General features: G+C 40.9%; 1 protein-coding gene across 2 annotated transcripts in view; it reads right to left on the reverse strand.

Annotated features, from left to right (window-relative positions):
- grik5 (glutamate receptor, ionotropic, kainate 5) overlaps nt 1–16109 on the reverse strand; it is an 88507-nt gene that overhangs the window by 24934 nt on the left and 47464 nt on the right. For both annotated transcript variants that reach the window (XM_086218140.1, XM_086218139.1), the window contains exons 2-6: nt 12155–12316; nt 10586–10750; nt 6591–6688; nt 6013–6178; nt 696–874 (exon numbers count right to left, since the gene is read on the reverse strand). In XM_086218140.1, the coding sequence (XP_086074266.1) occupies nt 696–874; nt 6013–6178; nt 6591–6688; nt 10586–10750; nt 12155–12266 (720 nt within the window). In that variant the 5' untranslated portion in view covers nt 12267–12316. The remainder of the gene's footprint in view (nt 1–695; nt 875–6012; nt 6179–6590; nt 6689–10585; nt 10751–12154; nt 12317–16109) is intronic.

The raw sequence follows: 16109 nt of genomic DNA on the forward strand, positions 1-16109 counted from the left end.
CAAGATTAGATGCAAATAATAATTAGAGGAAGGAGAGAAAGAAGCAGAAGTGGGAGGGGGAAAGATTTAAGATTAATGTCGGGAAAACAGAGGGGCAAGAGAAGAGGGTTATTGAGAGACAGAGAGCAAAGGAGACAGCTGGGGGACAAAGTAGGAGAAGATGTGGGGGAGGAGATGGGAGGCAGGGGGAGCATATGATAATCACAGCTTTACATCATCAGGCTAACACTACGGCGTTTCGCTGAGGGCAGCCGGCCGCTCCAATGTACCCAGTGGAAGCATTCAAACTGTGAGTCATGGTGCTGGCTATCGGCGTTACAGGCCGTACCACGAATCAGAACAAGCCTCTGTAACATCTGCATCATCCGAGCAAAAGATGTTTTTTGTCAAATAGTTTCTTCAGCCTGTAAAAGATTGTTGCTGGCAGATATGCACAAATATTGTTCCCTACGCTGTTCCGCAGGGTACAGACGGTAAAAATAGATGTTAATTCTGTTAACAACAGCCCGTGGAATTCTGAGAATTTAGAGTTTTACTGTTTTAAAGATAATAAGCTCTGCTTGAAGACTAACCTGAATTTCCTAAATGGGTATATAAAAGAAGCATTGCAAATCCCCCTGAGTGTTTTTGTGTGTTCGGTATACAAGATTATGTGTAGGCAGCTCAGAAGAATGCGTCGATGGTTGCAGCCTGACCTTCTTGAGGATGAGATAGGAGACAGAAGCATTGGCATCTATGATGATAGTGGCCACTTTGTCGTCACGGATCTCCTTCAGCAGTGGTGTCGGGTCCAAGTTGTCATCCAGCATCCTGATTGACAGCGTCTCCCGGGAGATGAGAAAGCGGCGGACCAGTTCCTCCAATCTCAGTAGGCCTGGGGCAGAGCCAGAGCTGAGTCAAGCTGCATATCAACGTCTGTATCAGTAGACACAACTCATATTTCCAAAATATAAGCTTCCGCAGAACCTGTGAAAATCTTGATTTATCCTTGGATTGCCATCTTTTTATGTCATTGTGCAAAGCATGATTGATGGTTTGTCTAAAACCCCAGGAAATAAAACCATATTTAAAATGGAGTCTATAGTACAGTATGTTCACTTTCTCTTGTGTTTTCTCATTCAGACTTATCTCTGTGTATTATTTATAAGCTCTGCCAACTTTTGTTTTCAGTCCTGTTTGTTTGTTCATCTATTAGTTAGCAGACACTAGATTTTGGCTGAAGAATGAATGATTTGGTTTATGGAGGATTTCTTATTTTATTATTGTTTATAAATCATTTCACTGACACCTGAACTGCGAGGCACTGAGTATACATTTCTATTCCCTGGATACTTTAATTTTACATGAATCTTTCAGGCTGTCTCAACAATATTTACCGCCAAATATATTCTCCATTACTCTTGAGGTTTTGGCAACATTTTTCCAACTTCTCTCTCACAGAAAGTAAAGATAATATTACATGTTGGTATATTTTCAATGTGACTTTTATGGCCATTTATATAAACAGTTTATGTCTAGTAGTTTTAGGAGTCTGTTATTACAAATTTAAGACGCTTTCGTTTTTTTACAGTCATGGCAGGAGATAAGATAGCATCGCATATTGTCTGTGGTGCCCAAATCAAAAAGTTTTATGAAGTGCCAATGAATGGTTAAATGTTTGGTTGAAGCAAAAAACAACGACGACAACAACACATAATCGGGAAAAACATGGCAGCCTGGATTTGTTACTTCTTTCTATTTCTAATATGACATTCACGACGTCTCACACAAAAAATATATCTTTGTTCGCTCTTGCAGACACTTACCGCTGGGTTGCAAATGGGACTTTTTTTTCCGTCTTTTAACACACTCACGTAAGTCAATGTTAAAGAATTTGGTGGGACAATGTAATTGTTTAAAGCTTTTGAAACTATAGTGCAGCACTTTTGTCTCCATCATCTGGCAATGAACTGTTGGCATACTTGCATCACACTCTGCTGTTACTGTTTTTGGCTGTAAAACAGTAGCTGAATTGTTCTGAGCATCACATAACCCTTGTGAAATGGCTTCTTTCACTATCAGGATTTGATCCGTTTGGTAGAAGTAGCCAGCTCAGCTATTGCAGGTCTCTGGTGCACATGCTCTGGGCACTGAGTATCCTCCCTGCAGTGTGGGAATACTGCTGCAGACTAAACTCCATATACTTTGAAGTGCATATACTGTAGTTACCTTGCAGCAGTGAGCCTACACATCATTGTGGGAACTTGTTTAGGGCAATTTGTAATGTAAAAAAGCATTGCACTACAGCTTTAAAACACATTTTAAATTTACCCACTCTTAATGGTGCAATCATAGATTTAAAAAGCCGAAATGTCACTTGATACTTTTGAGTCGGATTCCATGCCTCTCTATTGTCAGACAGGATTTTGGTTGGTATTCCCTCATTCAGAACACTGAATAGAATAATACATTTACATAGCGAGACCTTGGCAGAGGAATATGGTCTGAGTATTGTATAATTCATTCTACAACTGTTTTCTCACCCTTTTTTGTGAGATAAGTTCTACGAATAAAAAAGTGAAAAGCTCAGAGCCCCATTTAAAATGTGCAAGGATTCTGCAGGACACTGACAGTAAGAAGAAAGAGGAGGCGAACTGCAGGAGCAGAAAGGCTGAAATACAATACTTGAGCCAATTCACCTACTTCAAGCTAACTTGAGTATAACCAATGGCAGCCAAAAATCACTTGACACTGTGTGTGGAATGAGCCTTTACTAGAAAGCCATTCCTGCTGTTTCCTAATTGTAATTCCATAGTAAAGCACCCCTAGCTATGTAAATAAGTGTTGGGGCAGGCATCTGGGGGATGTCGGGGAAGTGGAGAGGGTGAAAAGGAGGAGGAGGAGGAGGAGGAGAGGTAGCGAAAAGAGCCCTTCAGCAGGAGAAAGCCTCTGTAAGCAGTGGGGTAATCACTGAACCAGGCCAAAACTTTAATTAGTTTGAGGAAGGAGGGGAAAAAATCAATGCACTTTACAGCTTCCTCTCCTCCCCACTCTCACTCTTTCACATATTCTCTCTCACACATAAGCTCTAACCTCTCTATCTCTCTCGTCTTAGCCCTGTGCTCTAGTTACTCTCCATCTTTATCCATCTCTCTTTTTACGCCTCCACTGTCTCCACCTCTTTATGCTCATTCTCTCGCTCTTGCTGTCCTTAACCTCATCCATCTCATGACAACTGCATAATGGAATTAGGCTCAGATAGTACGTTGTTACCCAGGCATGGCGAGAGAAGGATACATCGGAAATGACCCCAAATCTCTCGTTTAACAGAATATCTGTGGGCTCTTACAGGCTAAAGAGCTGCATGAATTAGAGCCGGGCCATTAATGAGGTGATGCAATAGTGACCAGTCTCTAAATATTAATGAGACGTGTGACTGACTTAACACACCAAGACGATAAAAGAGGCTGTCTGCTTGACTTGAATCACTCTACACGGGGGTAAACAAGATGAATAAAACAAGTGGGCTGGTGGTAAACATTGTCTCAGGCTGAACCTCCGCAACATCACAAAGAAACCATTCATACATTTATACCCCGAAACCCACTCACACATGTACAGCAAACAGCACCCTAAGGAGGAAGAATACACACATCAGTAAGACAGACAGACACGCAATCACACACACACATGCACACACACACACCTGTATTTTTAAACTGACTCTCAAATGCATGAACAAAGCACACACACACACACACACACACACACACACACACACACACAAAGACACACGCACACACACACACACACACAAAACCTCAAACACACACATACCGTGCCACACATACACCCACACAGTTGTTCAGTGTGGAACAAGCTTGTTGAGTGGCAGTTAGCACCTATTCTGCAGCCATGGCAACCAGCTCCATGGCGATAGATAGCGGAGCCAAGTGGGTCAGAGTCTGTGGGTATGATAACCTTGTAAAAATCACCTTCAAGGCAAATATATTGCATACGCCCTCCGTTTCTCCACCAGTAAAAGCTGCATCCTTTGGCCCAAATGACATCCATCAGGCTATCTGTAGCCTCTAATTCTTAGGAGAGCAAAAGACTGGTGAAAGACAAGGCTCTTATCTAACCATTCAACTGATGATCAAAACGCCAAAAGATGTCTGATGCCATTTCAAAGCTCTTTTAGTTCAGTGAAATGACAAGTCCACAAGGAATTCAGCTCGCGTTCAGAAAACTACAGGGAAGCGGGCACATGCTGGGTAGAAAATGAGAAGCATCTCAGTGATCGAATCCAGTTTTTCATAATGTCACAGCTTTTGTTTGTCAAAATCTACCCTTTTCACATTGCCACGAGAAGTGTTCACAGACTTCAGCGGTCCCACTTACTCTTGATGTAATTGCCCTTCAGCTCTTGTACGTTCCTATTTGGCTGGTGTGAGCAGGCACCAGCTGCACAACAACTCATCTGAGCTCGGTTACACTCAGGACAAAATTAAAAGTAAGTCAGTTTTATAAACATGCAATTTTTTTTTGTTTTAATCTCTCACAAATGCTAACCAAGTGGTGTCCAAATATTTCCCCTTGGAAGACCAAAACCATCTTATGATGGTGTGCGGGGGCCCAAAGCAAATATATATGTTATGTTGTTTAAAATACAATATGGTGCTAATATCCCAAGTCCACTTGATTACATGTCATTTAAGCTTTTAAATTGTTGAATGGCAATTTACATGTTTCAATGACAGTGAAATGTTTCAAGTGCTTCAGTCACCAATTATTAGCTCAGCGTCTTGCTCCCAGTTTCATTCTGCTGCCTGATCAAATTTTTTTAAAAATCATTTGGGATCCTACAGGTATTAAGTTCAGTTTCACATCAGAAAAACAGCATTTATATTAAATTACATTCTGTTTTCATCACATATATGCCCTTCTTATTCAGGCACTATCTCAGGAACGTCTTAATGAAATGCTTTCAAATTTGGCACAAATATCCAAGATGATTTAAGGATGAAAATAGTTTGGTGGCCACACATCGGTGAGGTTTTCCTTGTCCTTGTGATTTTTGTTGTGTTTATTTTTTGTCTTCCTCGGTGGAATTTAAACCACCTAAGAGGTTGACGAGTAGTAGGAGTAGAAAGTGGTTGGTAAAAGGCAGACACTATCAAAAAACACTGTGATTGGTTGAGCCAAATGTCTATCGAGGCTATCTTCAACCAATCACATCGACCACCTTTTCTGTCAAGAAAAGCTTTCATTGCTGTTCTTTGTTCTCCTGTCAAAAGAAGAAATACTTTCCAGTTCTAATATAAATGATGCTAGCAGCATCAATGCTATCCTCTTTAGAACCACACCCATATCACCTAAAAGGACACTTTTTGGTTATGTGGATACAAATGCACAGCTTGAAGCCTGACATGATGATTTCTGGTGTGATCCAGCAACCTCGCCAGGTAAGACTTCAGCCAGTCCTGCCTTAACCCCTCCAGCATCCTATTCACACAGTTCTGTTCCAACACTACAGCCACCATCCGACCAAGCCTTTTAATTCCTGTGACTCCAGATAGGAGAGTGCATAATATATCAATAACATACTCTTCTTGTGAAGTGAAAATATAGAGAACTTGTGACTAAGCCCCGAATCCTCTGTAATTTCAAAGCTCTGAGCAGCTAGCAAGATAAATCAAATTTTCCCTAAGTTCTTCCAATAGTAGAAAGCATTTCAAACAGGAATATTTATTAAATTGGTTCGACCTAACAACCCTGAGGTGGATAAAGGACAGTGTGCAGGAGAATGGGTAATAAATGACTGGGCTGCAACAAGAGTCATTTTCTGAACTCTGACAACAGACAGAACTTTATGACTAGAGGTTCCAAAAAAATGAGTGTGCGAATGTACAAAACGTTCTCATCCACAGAAATTGTGCCAACACTCCCACTGTGACACATGCACAGTCAATTTCAACCAATGCATTCACCTACATACAAACAAGGCTCCAGTAATCATTCATGTGGACTCACATTCAGCCTTGGCGCAGACCAAGCTGGCTGAGGGGTAACTGAAGGAGCGTAAGATGGCTCCTATAGCCAGGCTCAGGTCCTCGTTGCTAGGGTACAGAGTGACTGAGGCAAAGCGGAGGTATGGTAAACGTGGTGTTTCTTCCGGACCAATCTTTACATGAGGGATCTGTAATGAAGGAGAGGAGAGAGGTGAGGAGAGGAGAGAAGGAGAGGGGAGGACAGGGAGAAGGAGAGGGAGGAGGAGAGGGAGAAGGAGAGGAGCATTAAATAAGACAAGAAAAGCAAACGTGTCATGATTAATTCCCCCTCACACACAAACAGATAAACACACACAACAGCAAAAAAAAAACCAAACAAACCTGTGAAGACCCATTTAAATGAAAGAAAGATAAGAGATGGCAGAAAGCAGGGACCTGAGGATGAACGAGTACGAATAGAAGTGGATGACGGTTGCAAAAAACTCAACGAAAACTGAATCTCTGCATGCATTACGACGTCCACAGGGGTAGCACGTCTGGGGAAAAAAAAAAACCTCCAAATGTTTTATGAGTGTGAGTGTTTGTTTATTTTACACTCACCTCCTTCTCGCCGCATATATGACTGACAGTAGAGCCAGAGGCGGGGCTGGAGGCGGGGCCTATCACAGACACTACGCCTTTGGGTAGAATCTGACACACTGAAATAAAAAAAAAAGGCAAGTAATCACTGAATATGCAGTGTAGGGTTGGGATAGAGTCGAGGCTGCTGTCAAGGGAAGTTAAAACGCAGTAAAACTCCGAGGAAACCATCGATTTCATCGTCGCAGCAAAATCTGTCTCATTATAAATTGATTTATTTTGAGACGAATACTCCAAGGAGAATAGCAGCACAGTCCATTAGTTCCAGCTATTATTCACTTGTTTAGACTGTTGTTTTTAATGATTTTCAAGACATTTGTCTATAATTATACCTCCTAACAATATCAACAGATTCAATTAACAAGAGTTTTAAATGTTAGTTTGCACGATTACACAAGACATTGGTGTGGGAGGAACATTATTCCATATTATGTGTCTATTGTATTAACTTTTCATGAAATGATGACGGTAACTAAATTATTTCTTAGCACAAGAAAACATTTTGAAAAGTGACACCCAAATGTTTCCACACATCTAAATGGAGACCCTGATCATATTCCATCTAGACATTAATGCCAACACAGAAATGTTTCTCTAATCCAAGGCAGTTACAAAGCTTGCATGTTTTTTGTTTTTTTTTTATAATGTGCTCTTTAGTCACTGTTTCTGATCTTTCTGTGGGAGAGAAAGAGTGGGAGATAATTTATCTGGTTCCCGCATCTCAAAGTCAGTGGGGTCTTTGAATGGGTTGTTGGTTAAAGGTCTGAAATAAGGTCCGTGGTTCACCCTAGCCTTACATTCTACAGCTGAAAAATAGAAGTAAATACTGCACAACAGATGAACACGACTGCAGAGGTTGGGGCGGACATTAAACATCATCGTACCAGAGACAGAAGAAGAGTGAAGCTGGATGTGGAAGTCATACATCCAGGGTGAAGTTCATTCACAGCACAGCGACAGCTTTGTACTTTTAATGACTGAATTTACATTTCAAACCTCATGAAAAGTGCTGTTCCATTTGTGAAAACGATCTTATGAAACTGAGCGTCTTCTGTAGGACTTAAAGCGTATTTTCAGCAATAAAAAAAAAAAATCTCATTTTAAACATCTCATTTATTTTGGGTCGAAGGTCGATTGTCGATTTCAACTTCCAGGTTGACCAACTAAAAACATCTACTAACAGATCAGAACAGATCGCTAAATGAACATAGAAAAAGGTCAGGCGTCTGTTTGGTTTTGTCCTCATTGCAGTTCGAAACTTGACTTTGGATGAGGTTTTTTTTTGTGTGTGTGTGTCACAAAATATCAATCAATAAAGGCTTTTTAATCAAAACGCTACATCTGCTTCCTCAATTTCTGACAAAGATGAAACAAATATCTGCTGAGAGAAATGTGGCTTGGCCATCCTGCAGTCTGTTTCTGATCAATAGCTGTAACCAACTCGCACGTCCACCTGACACAGACAATTAAGAGAAACAAGGAAATGCTTAAAGTACATCTGCTATTGGCTGGAATCCATAAGAAACAGACAGTGTCAGGCATTCACAGACTGAATGCAAAAATAACCCTGCAGAGGAAAATCCTAATGCTCATTACAGTCCTTCTTTCTTTGTTCTTTGTTCCATCAGAAATACAAGTTAATCTTCTTATTTGGAGACAACTGAATTCTACTTTAATGAGAAATAAGAAGCAAAAGTATAAATCAATCTTAGAGAAATAATCTCGTCGAATTTCAAACACAAGAAAGACTTGTTTTTGCTGGGTTCGTCTCAGCGCTTCTCTGAGATACAGCTACTTGAATTTGATGAAATTTGTGATATTGCGCAGGCTTCATTTCAGAGCCAGCCAATTTGGCTATTTATTTATTTATTTATTGGATCTCAAAAGTTGATTATTTTTGACAAACAAGGATCCGTGCAATGAGGGGAAAAATCTGCATTTTAGGATCTGAAACTATAATCAGGCCGAGACAAGAGGAAGTAGAGTAAAAAAAAATCTCCTCATGTTATGAGCTGTGAAGAAATATTCTTCCATTCTTCATGGGTTTACATTAAAATTTTCACAAGACTGTGTGAATGTGCAAGTCGTTTATTTTCAGAAAAATGCCCTTCCATGAAAAAGCATATAATCTGGTGATTTAACTGTACTGTCATGATGCTACATTCTTGCTGGTATATTTTAATTCATCCCAATTAGTCCTCTCAGTGCCTGCCTCCGTCTGTGTGCGTGAGTCTGCCTTCATTCATCCGTGCCTGGACATGTGTGAGCATTCATGCCCACATTGTTCCCATGTGTGACTGTAAAAAGGAATGTGTTTGTGTCATTGTGTGAGTGTGCGTGCTCATTTATCTGTGCGTGCGTGCGTGCGTGCGTGCGTGCGTGCGTGCGTGCGTGCGTGTGTGTGTGTGTGTGTGTGTGCAAGCGTGCTTCAGACAGCTGTAGCTGTAAGATGATGAGCTCTCTGATCCAGAGACCAAAAAGCACTGTGAGCAAACAAGCCCGTCAGAGTCTCCTGCCCATTGGTCAAGGTCACACAAACACATTCACACACACACACACACACACACACACACACACACACACACACACTGGTCTGGGAATGAAGCATGCACATATGTACACAACACTTCTCAAGCACACAGACACAGTTTGCTGGTGGCTAGTTGGGTTGGGGGGGACCTAAAAGGAGCAGGGAGTCTCTGTCTCCTCAGCTGCTGAGTTCTTCTGTCATCAAACACTCCAAACATTCTGTTTTAACTCTGTGTATCAACACACATTTCATAGAGCTGCCTTCTCTTGGCCCCTACTGCTGATCTGTATTATTATTTGATGGTTTATTTTTGCACTGGTCTACACACTCCACACTGTCAGCTGTTACTGGAGGGCACTGGTCCACTGTTTTTAATGAGACCAGCTTAGTGGTGCATTACTGGTCACCAGTGACATGTAAATTAATCAGCACAAGATTTTACTGGTTCCTGCTCATGCATGAGTTATGCTTTTTTTTTTAAATGATTCTGGTCCCCATAACATTTTAGAAATATCAGCCCATTGCTTATGTGTCATGGGTTAAACTCTATAATACAGCCCATGTTTTAGAGTGTAACAACATTAACATGTAATTTTTATACAGGAAAGTATGAATGAATTACTGTGTCCATATTTTGAAAGTAATGGAAACTGTTGGGGTATTCTAGAGGAAAACTGAGACTAGTTTTATTTAAGTATTTTGCGAGTATCTATCTTTGGGATGTTCAAGAGAGAATAAGAAAGAAAATATGGTGTACGTAATTTGAAAGTAGTGTGTATCTACAGGGTATTGTTGAAGAAAATAGAGACAAAATATAGTGTACAAATTTTGAAAATAGAAAGTAGCTACAGGGTAACAGATGGAAACAATGAAATCCCATGGTACCTCATTAAAGTACAGTATTTCTAAGATACAATGTAACTTTTTTCTTTCCTCCACAATATCCAGTAAGTAACGACTATTTTCAAGCTATGTACTAAGTCAGTTCAATTTCTACTTTCCTCCAAAATACCTTGTGGGTACCAAGTACTTTCGAAAATACTTACTCCATAATTTGTGTCTCGAAAATACACTGCAAGCAACCAACGTTTATGAAATAATTACAGAGTCATTTGTTTGTTTACAATTTTTAACTGTTACTCCGTTGTCCCTTGGTACTTCCATTTACATACCAGTCTGGAACTGGAAAGTACTTTGCATTTATAGATTTATACAAAAATGTAACACTTTGAGTTCTGGAAAATTAAGTGGGAATGTCAGGGAGCTACACAGGCTGTATCATAAAGTAGTTTTTGGAGTAAAACCTGCTGTTTTCAGTAAGCACAGAACTTCTACTCTCGACTGGTCACTTTCTGTCTGTGATAATAGACCCCATGCACTTCTGGACTGTCATGGACGGGAATCTTAGTGTTTGGACTCCACTTACTAGTGTCAGTAGTATCATACTGGGAGTCTTTTTGTAGCTCATATATGTCCACCTCCACTCGAGCTCTGGCCGGACCCTCCATCACGCTGTTGATATTCTCCCTGGCCAGGGCCAGCGCCAGCCGCTCCCCACGCCCACACACAGACTGATCATCCAGGATTGCCGCTAAAGAGGCAGAGAGAGAGAGAGAAAGAGACAGACAGATAGACAGACAGACAGAGTGAATGAGAGAAGAAGGTGAGGACAAAGCAAAAGAGGTGAGATTTTTATCTGTGCTCATGTTTAGGTGGAGATGTGTTTGTGAGGACGACAGGAGCTAACAAAGGTATCACAACCACTGGCAGAGGAAGACTTGAAGGGATATTACCTTGTTCAAATTAGTAAGTAGGTTGAAAAACATTATTGGAAGATCCAATTTGCTGTCAATCTAATAGCTGAGATGATAAAGTGATGAGATCCCACTCTGATACCTGAACACTGAATATGAAGCCTACCAGCACCTCCAGCTAATTACCAGTTACTGACTGTCGGATCGATTATTTACATCCTGTTTGTGTTTTGTCTGCATTTATCAGATGTTGTCTAAGATTTTCAAAAGAAGGCTCCCCTTGACATTTTAAATCATTTGGTTCAGAGATGTTTTGGCCTCTGTGGAACCCCGTAGTTCAACGTGCTGATTGCCAGACCTCTTTCATGCTTGACAAATGCTGCTAATTGGCTTCCAGCAATGTATTACACAGCATTCTAGCACTGATTGTGATTCAGTGACTTCAAGTTATATCCTCGGTCGATATTTGTGTAGTTTTGTGTATGTAAACTGAGATGGTCAGACTTTTGCTGCAGCAAGTGCCACCTGTTTCCAAGAGATTAAGCGTTTTCTTCTGGGGTTTTTAAACAAATATGAATAGAGCTGCAACAAAAAGGGGACGGAGCCACTGTTATGGGTATCAGGTACCTCTTTCTGATGCCAGATTGAAGTTAAAACTTAAAGTTTAATATGATCACAAGATGCTAAAGTAACTCATTTTCATTTTCAGTCCTGGTGCAGTCCTGATACCAAAACAGATACCTGGCCTTGGCTTATCAGCCAATACTGAGGAAAGATCTGATACCCATGTTAAATTTATAAGTTGTATATAATAAAAGGATGCTTTATTAATATCAAAAACCCAAAATGTAACAACTAGGGGAAAATACACACATTTATTGAATTATATTAGTATTAAAATGTAGCAAGCAAAATGAAGACTACAGGCCTACTGGCACACTACAGATGCAAACTGTAGTTTGCATGATGTAGTCCAATGCCATATTTTCATCAACATCCGCTCCAGTTGTGTGAGTTAGTATCAGCTGATTTTGTAACCACCTTGTCAAAGTTGGTGCATCCCTCAGTCCACCATAAGTTATAATGTTATTAGTTATAATTATTAATGTTAATTTGGCTTTGAAATACATTCCTGTCATCTCTTCTTGTGCCATCTAATTTAGCAAAAAGACTTTAAGGTTTCAAATGAAGTTAAACCATGATCAGTATGCTCCAGGTGTGTGGGGATGGAGGCCACTCACCCATGCGGACAGAGGAGAGTAGGGGGGTCTGACTCAGGGAGTGTGGTGGCATGGTGACTAGCAGGAAGGAGAGGAAGTGTATTGACAGCAGCAGTGCTGGCAGAGCCGGCATCTTCTACTGCTCCTCATGGAGAATGGTCTGCTGGCTGCCTGTACCACCACCTGCAGGAGTGGAGGATACACCGAACGTTACTGGACACATTATCATTCTAGTAGCACAAGATAGCTCTCTTTAAATTGTCACCCTGCAGCTTATCTTCAGTTTACTCTGCCATATTCCCATGTAGAGGGAGCACCTGTAATTTGACAGTACAAACTATAGACTTTCATACTGCACTATGAAGATGTTCACTGTCATATCACAGAGGCAGCAGAGCTCCATGCATACCGCCCGTCCAATAATAAAATACAGTACACACATCTCTGTTCAGGTCTTCAGTGGAAAGCCAGCCTTTTAGACATGACAGGGTTCAGCCTTGAAGAGATCTCCAGAGGCAGTTCAAAGACAACATCACAACAACTGGCACGCACGTCACCCGACATTCACTCATCCGTGCAGCACACACACATAAACAAATGTAAACACACAGCTACACGTTGGCATACTAGAACCTCTTACTATGCACAAACGACAGCACTTCATAGAAACAAGCATGTACTTTTCACCCACACGTGTCCGCACATGTGTCCCATGACCTAAGTTGACCCTTCAACCCCGTCACCCAACAGACACGCGATCACAAAGAAAAAAAAGCACACAAAGAAGGCTGGGCTGAGCTCTACTCGTGCTAAGCAGCCTTCACCGGGAGTGACAAAGCCTTGCTCTGACTGACAACATGACAAGGCGGTGTGAGGGGATGGAGAGATGAAGGGAAGACAGAGGAGAGGAGGAGGAGTGTTGTGTGACAGACAGGCAGACAGGTTGAAGGGGAGGTGGGGGCTGTTGATCTGGAAATGCTTCAAACAACTGGTTCACCGGTCTGAGCTTTAGACAAGTCTGACAGACAGCTGAAAGAGTCAGTTCATGACCATCAATTGACCTCTGCAGCTCTACAGAGGAAAGTGCTGGAGTGGTAGACGGATGACCTTTAACCCTGATGACTGCACGTGGGGGTGGAAATGAGTTGGCGTTGTATGTTTTTGCATACAGATGATGTCGATTGTTGACGTCTGTGTTCAGCAAACGTCCCTCACATCTCCATCTTTTTTTTCCCCCAGCATTTTCAGTTTGAGGTCTTTGGTTTGTTCCCCAGCTTAGCTTTGATGTTTAAATGTATGAATAAATCTGCAACCCTGGTGATTTGAATCCTTCTTCCTCTTTTTTTCCCTTCCTCCCTCTATACTGACATCTTCCTCCCCTCTAACTTCATGTGTCTCTCACTTTCTGGTTTGTTATGTCAAAGGGTGAGCAAGTGTGTGCAGAACATATTTGTACTACTAATAGCATGCCTCATACTGTGAAAAAAGGCAGTGTTGCTCTCATTATGCTTCCTGTAGCTCAAAGAGAACCAAGGCAGGACTTTATGTAAGGCCATCTGTATGTGTGACAAAACTTAAATAACAGGCTCACAGTGGGAGTTTTTTTGCCGTCACTGTTGTGCAAAAAAAAAAACGCACGTTCATGTTCAAAGTTGTTAAAACATACATGCATATTTACTGCAGTTGGACGTTCCCTGCTGTTATCATATTCATGTCAATGTCTATGATGGTGTCCTACAATGGAGAGAGTCAGACAACAGATAATCGTTCTGACCAAACGGCAAAATCACTACAACACACTGTTGTCACAGTGATGTGCATTGTACCGCACACTACACCATTTTGCCACCTATTACTACTGTATTCTATTTGCTTCCCAGACTACTCTTCAACAAAGTGTATGTGCATGTTTGCATGTGTGTGTGTGTGTGTGTGTGTGTGTGTGTGTGTGTGTGTGTGTGTGTGTGTGTGTGTGTGTGTGTGTTTTCAGGCCCTTGGTTTGCCAGTTTGTGTTTATTCCAGGGAGTGTATGGGTATTCGCTTACTTTGTGCAAGTGTGATGGTGTATTGATCGAGCCCAGCTGAAGTGGCGGGCCCTCAGGTGCAGTCAATCAAAACAATGGGGACCCTATCATGGGAGCACAGCATTTCGCAGGGGCCATCTGATTGGCTATTACCAAGAGGCAGATTGCCATGATGACGAATAAGATCCCAACTGAGGCTACGCCTTCATCAATGATGGGATGGAACCGGTGCTATTTCATTGTTATTGAGAACTATTGACAGCATTAGACAGAGAAGATTACAGCATCTATACTCCGAGGAGAAGGAGGAGGGGGTGGAGGGTGAGCGGTGATAGAAGTACGGAGAGTGAGTGAACAAGAAGAAGCATAGGGAATGCGCTGCAGACGATGAGGGAATAAAAGAACAAAATTGAATACAGAGAGAAAAAATTGGAAAGTGTTTCAAGGCAGAGATAGAAATACAGAGGAGCAGTAGTGGAAAGTAACTACAAATCTATCCAAGTACTGTTTGCACAATATTTACATATACCTAAGTATTTCTTTTCCATGTTAATTGTTACCTTGACTCAATAATTTTGAAGAGAATAAAAGCTGTGTACTTTGATTTGACAATTCTAAGTTACTTTGCAGATATTTGAAATATATTTCAATACAGGGAGGGTACTTAGTGGAGTGTATATCTTCCCCAAGTCAAATGTAAAAAAAGAAAATGCTATTTTTCACAAAGTTAAAGAGATCTCCCCAAAACAGTAATGGGTTCTTCCTTAGCCTGTGTTACACCACTACGCCGAACTCCATGAAAATCAACCAGGCATTTTTTTCATCATCCTGCAAACAGACCTCTTTGGCAGAGGTAATAATGCACTCCAGTACAACAACGCCAGCTACAACCTCAATAATAAACATAGAATTATTATCTTTTTTTGACAGTGTCAATAAAAGCAGAGTATAAGCTCCATAAAAGTAGAATTTATGTCACAATATTGGATTGCATTGCGTTTTACTGGTGTACCTAATGAAGAGGGCAGTGAGTGTAAAATTAACATAAAAAGATATGATCAACCTCCAAAGTAAGAGCCATTGTCATAGATTATGATCCCAACAGTACAGTAGTAAAGTTAGCTTCACCCCACTTAGCTTCAACAGTAAAATGATGTTATTCCTCAGTAATTCTGCAGTAATAACCAAATTCAAACAGCATCTGTCATGCATCCAAACTATGATGCACAAGAGATGAATATAGAGAAGAGGATACAAAGACAAAGGCATGGCCCCATTCATTCATGTTGACCAGAGGGGCATGAAACCCAAAAGAGTTCGACTTTGAAGTAAGGAGCAAAGCAAAGAAGCCAGTTCCAAGGTTCAAGGTCCAAAGTTGTTCCTCTGTCTAATGGGCAAATTTGCTGTTAAGATGAGAGAGTCAACAATCCAAAGACAAAAGCAGCAATACAAGTTCAGAAGACATGCAGAATGCTGTAGACTACATCTATATAGCATTTACAGTGTATAATAGCTTTAGCCCCCATTTCATCTAGCAGCTTTCTAAGAATTTAAAAGCATTATTGGACCAAACAGATCAAACTATGATTCACTAACCATCTACCCAAAAATGGATAAAAAAGACATGGATATACCAACTGTATGTCACATGTAAACTGACATTTTCTTCATCTCTTGTTTGTAGTGGAAGCCATGAGGTGCCACTAGTGTCACACTAAATACATGTGGCTGGCTGTTTCTGCTTTGAAGTCACAAATAAGAAATGTGTGAGTTCATTTTGCTGGAGCTGGAGCCATTAAAATAAAAAAAAAAATCCACTATTTCAGAGGAACCTTGAGGCTAGAAGTCTTTTGGGGCCAGTGTGTAAAACACGATGGACACCTTCCTCGTAATTCCAGAGTTTGATCATTATGTAAAAAAAAAAAAAAAAAGGTCAGAAGCTTGTGTTTTAC

The sequence above is a fragment of the Aulostomus chinensis genome, chromosome 11, assembly GCF_037954235.1.
Source record: "Aulostomus chinensis isolate RoL2024-O1b breed Wild chromosome 11, RoL_Achi_v1.0, whole genome shotgun sequence".
Lineage (NCBI taxonomy): Eukaryota > Metazoa > Chordata > Actinopteri > Syngnathiformes > Aulostomidae > Aulostomus > Aulostomus chinensis.